The sequence below is a fragment of the Sinocyclocheilus grahami genome, unplaced genomic scaffold (genome assembly GCF_001515645.1).
Source record: "Sinocyclocheilus grahami isolate Dianchi unplaced genomic scaffold, SAMN03320097.WGS_v1.1 scaffold91.1, whole genome shotgun sequence".
NCBI lineage: Eukaryota > Metazoa > Chordata > Actinopteri > Cypriniformes > Cyprinidae > Sinocyclocheilus > Sinocyclocheilus grahami.
This window is the reverse complement of record NW_015505270.1, coordinates 344,599-349,720: the sequence shown is the minus strand read 5'-3', so window position 1 is coordinate 349,720 and position 5,122 is coordinate 344,599. Positions and strand designations below refer to the sequence as shown.

The 5,122-nt window shown below is 36.1% G+C and overlaps 1 protein-coding gene across 1 annotated transcript in view; it reads left to right on the top strand.

Annotated features, from left to right (window-relative positions):
* Positions 1–5,122, top strand: part of LOC107587260 (protein KIBRA-like) — a 77,361-nt gene that overhangs the window by 36,312 nt on the left and 35,927 nt on the right. Inside the window, exon 6 of the mRNA XM_016274979.1 lies at positions 1,651–1,780. Coding sequence (XP_016130465.1) covers positions 1,651–1,780 — 130 coding nt within the window. The remainder of the gene's footprint in view (positions 1–1,650; positions 1,781–5,122) is intronic.

The following is a 5,122-nucleotide window of genomic DNA, read 5'->3' as shown; positions in this document are numbered from 1 at the left end:
ATATATATATATATATATATATATATATATATATATATACACGCATTAATACCAAAAACTTATGCACTATCTCTATATTATGTCTATATTATGAAAACTGGTAAGACAAATGAAAAATATTATAACAGTGTAATTCCTAATAGTAATTCCAAATTGTCATAGCCTATGTTTCTCTATTAAAACAACGGCGGTTGAGTAAGTGCATTTATTCAGCGATCACAATCGCAAACAATACAGTCGAGATCTCATGACAGAACACAGACTGGTTGAGTGACACTTTCATTTTGATCGCTAAACTCCAGCTTGTTTGTTGGTGTTTTCAGCTCATCGTCGGCGGCGCTTCCGCAGTGAGGAGCGAGCGTTTGCGCATGATTGCTAGATTGCTTAAAATGAAAATGTGTCCTTGTAACAGCGAAGCTCTGTTTCAGGGATTTGAACTCTTGATATCTGGCAACCGCACTCATGAAAGCTCGCGTAGTAGAGGTGTGTACAGTAGAGCAGTCCGCAATATATTGTCTCCTTTTATGAACGTTCAGCGCATTCTTTTGGGAAAGTATGCTTGAATTTAAAATATGCGAAATTTAAAATTTTACAAAACAAAATTATTGCGATATTATCGCTAATATTAGATATATCACCCAGCCCTAGCCCCAGTAAAATATTATTGATAAATCTTTGTATGTCAGTGACGATTATGATGTAAACCGACCTGAGAATCACTTTTTTTGCTAATATGTCAGCAATCAAGTCATGCGTTATTTCAGCTGTTTAGAATCAGTGCTAGTGATACCAGATTTGCAAATGATCTAATCGGTTAAACAGGTTTGTAAAAAGATTTTAAATTGTTCGCAATTCAGTTTGTTTAAAGGTGCTGTATGTAAGTTTTTGACTCTACTAAAGCATAAAAATACCATAATATGTTTGCAGATATTTAAGAAACATGCTAAGTTAACATACTTGTTTATCTGAAAAACAATGCTACAGCCAGTTATTCTCCTTTGAAAATGTGCGTTCCGGGCCGGAATGTCGGTCTCTGTTTTGGTTTGTGAAACCCGCCCACTGCCAGTTTTTTTCGCCACTGCCATTTTTTTTCGGCACCCCGGGTTGCCAGTTGGTGGAAAACACAGCGTTTTTCATTTCATTCATTGTCAAGTGCGCTCGTTCCTGTTGGTGTCGTCAATCTGGCAACCTGCGTGTGAGTCAAGTCTGAGGAGGAGGGGCCGGGTAAAAAAAAAACCCTCTCCAGCATTTTGAATTTGGACTGCAATACCTAGGTCAACCACTCGGTGTAAATTCTACATACAGCACCTTTAATTAGGACAGTTCACTCAATAAAATAAAATTAGTAGTAGTAGTATTTTAAATGCTTAATTTTTTTTTATTTTAAAGTGAAATATTGATTATTTTGTTTTATGTTTTTTAATTTAGTAATAATTTAAAAAAATAATAGTCATTTTATTTTACAGTACAAAAAATTAGTCACTGATTCAAGTCAAGTTCCAAACAAAGTGGCCCTCAGAGTTAAACGAATTCCGAGTGTGATGCAAATGGTTCAACTGAATCATTAAAAGGAACTGGTTCAAAAGAATAATTCGGTTGATTCACAATTATTGCAAATTGACTTTTTTGTTTTACTTTGACTTTCATCAGAATCGATTACAAAGTGTCCAGTGCCTCGCATGGCTACAAACTACATGAAGCCCAGGCCATCCTGAAGGAGGTGAAGACCATTAAAGATGCCATCAGCTCTGGGGAGAAAGAAAAACAGGAGCTCATGCAGGTAAAAATGAAGCTTGATCTCTTTGAACCTTAATTCAGTTCTCAGTACATTCCCTGAGCAATGACAGCCTGAATGAAGCGTTTAAACATCGCCTAGGTCAGAAAAGGTCAAAACGTTACACCTTGACAGTGTTCTGGGAACACATTCCTGCATTCTTTCATCATTAGGACATTGTGAAGAAATTTTTGTCTCAGTTCCAGATGTTCATATACACATAGTCAGGCCAGTGATACTCCATAATGGTTAAGCACACACTAGAGAAGTAGGCAAACTATTCTATCCAAATTAAAACCAAAGTGAAGTGCTCTACTCGTTGCATAATGATCTGTCATAATAAGCTAATGTGTTTAAGCAGATAGGAGTGGCTGAGTGAGGTGGGGCTTTTCGCTGAAGACAACGATCACTAACACATACTATTACTGCCATTATTTGTCTCTTACCCCCACAAAAATGTGTATAATTATTTGACATAAAACAGTTTTGTATATGCAAATAGAAGCAGCACACTCAAACTTTGTGAACCATAGCACTTTTTCAAGCTTTTCACAAATTAATTATTTTGTATGGCTCCCATTCATATCTGACTTTTGTTGTTGATGTGTTGGGGGGGTATTGGGTTCACAATATTACTTTTTTTAAATTGTATTTTTTAATCAAATACATACAATCTTGTTGAGGATAAGAAACATTCAAAAAAATCTTACTGACTCAAACCTTTGAACATACATGTGTGTGTGTACTACCTTACTATTTTTAACTGTAAACTTTTTTCATGGCATCACAAGAGTCAAATTCATAAAATATTAAAAAATAAACAAATTTGAAAAATTACACTTAAAATTTAAAATTAAAATGATTTGAAATTGACAAAAATGTACAGTACACATACATATGTCAAGAATTTAGATAAAAATGTATTCTCAATTTAAGAGGATAGAATGAGAATCAGTCCAAAATGTCCACCACATTATGTGTTTCAGTAATGAAACTGATAAAAACATGAGCGAGTCTATTATTTGGTTATAATGATCATTCATGTAATGTGACATGGGTAAATGTGAGGATCCGTTTGTTTGATCCGAGTGTTTGCACTAGCATTGCGGAGTCTGAAGTTTCCTTGTTTGCATAATGTTTTGTTAACCTACTGCTCTTGAATGTAGGCCTAAAGAAAATATTTGGTTATGTAATGTTTGCCTCCTTAACGTAATGTACAAATCAGGTTTTACTGGAGGCTTAAATTTCGTAAAGTTTGCTTGTATGTTGTTTACGTAATTGGACTCATTGCTTGTAGTAAAGCAAATTCAAAGAAGCCAGTAAAGACAAAGTGTTTTGCCTCCCGTTGGCCTCCCATTTTGTGGCCCTATCAAAATTCAACCTCTATTTAGAAATATGTTTTAGATTTACTAGTGTTTGTATGTATATATAACCTATGATGAAAATTACAGGCCTCTCTCATCTTTTTAAGTGGGAGAACTTGCACAATTGGTGGCTGACTAAATACTTTTTTCCCCCACTGTATATATATATATATATACATACATACATACATACATGTATATATAAAATTAGCGCGTATATAATTTTTTCAGTTTAACGCGTTAAAAATATTTAACGCAATTAAAGCAGGGGCGGGGCTAGGGTTGGCCACCCCACTCACAACTTCTGCTTCTGTCACTTTTTCTCTTGACAAGAAGTGCATTTGTTCAGTCGCAGAACGACTGAGAACTGGAGACGTTTCGCACGCGCGCTCCACGTCACTTCAGCAGTGCCAGGCGCGAGCGCGTGCTCTTCAATTGCACACACAAAGGTGCCGGCGCGCGCTGTAGCCTGTATCCTTTCATATCAAAACGCAAAATAAACTACGTGCATGCAATGTCGTGGGCCATTTAAGTCATGAAGTTACCAAAAAGACGATTAAAGCTGCCTTAAAACTGTGCATGCATGTAATATATTTTATATGAGTAACATTATGAACATGTCTCTGAAATGGTTTTCAAAACTGTCCTGGAGCAGCCCAGCACTGTCTCATCTAACACACCCGATTTAACTCGTGAGCTCATTAATAGAGATTTTAAGTCCTGAAGTGGGTCAGAAAAGATTAAAAAGAGTTGAGAGAAAATATCATGCATGTCAGATCCGCGTCACGTTCAGCAGCAGCAGCTCTTAAAGAAATAACAGCCAAAATAACCTAATAACCAGCTGCTGTGATGTCTATTAATCAAAGGACAAAAAAAAAGAGGAAAAATAACTTTTATAGCTTTAAGAATTCATCTATATTGAATTTAGTATTTGATAACTTCAATTTCAATTTCTGTATACTTCTGTTGAAGGGCACAGGTAAATATGACATTTATTATATTGTTTTAAGTTCACTTAAATTATAAGTAATTTTTTTTAAAGTCTTATTAATTTGAAGATTGAATGTGAAATTATTGCAATATAAAAGTATATTTAAAAACTTTAATGTTAGGTGGGATTAATCGCAATTAATTTCCGAAAAACGTGCGATTAAAGGTGGGGTATGCAATTTTTCAAAAACGCTTTAGAAAACTGATTCGGGCCGACTAGCAAAACAAACTTGTAGCCAATCAGCAGTAAGGGGCGTGTCTACTCATGATGTGGAGGAGAGAGCGTTCAGTGCACAGTACGGACATTAGCGAGCCGAGCAAAAGATAGAGATGGCAGATAAAAAACAAAAGAGGAAAACGTCTGCGGAACAAAACAAGGCTTAAGGCAAGAAGTAGGACCCATGTAAATATCGGATCAGCTTTCCAGCGAGGTTGCTTTGTTTCTTCTCGATAGGTGAGTAACACCGTGTCTGCGCCGCAACAGCTAAAGTCTGTCTAGTATACTGGACGTGACAAAGCGACTGTTGAAAATAATTTGAAATTTGTGTCAATATGTCATGAATGGAACGCAGCAGCAATTTTCCTGTCGGGGATTTGTCGTCTCGTGCCGCATCCAGTGTAGACCATATATATGTATATATATATCTATGGTGTAGACAGCATCACTGATTATAATGAGTTCCATAGTATTTTGTCACGCCACGCCACTCGGGTCCGGTGTAGACACGGTATAACATTGATTTTGCTTTGTTTCACAGAACTAATTGTTGCCTGGGTTGCGTACGCATGTGTGGGGCGGAGCTATCAAAATAGGGGCGAGACCCTTTTGGGGTAGGGGCGTGTTTGTTTTGGTGATTTCAAATGTCAACATTGGCTACCAGAAATCGCTTACCCCACCTTTAATTAGTTAATTTTTTTTAAACGATTGACAGCACTGTATATACTGTGTGTATATATATATATATATATATATATATATATATATATATTGCGA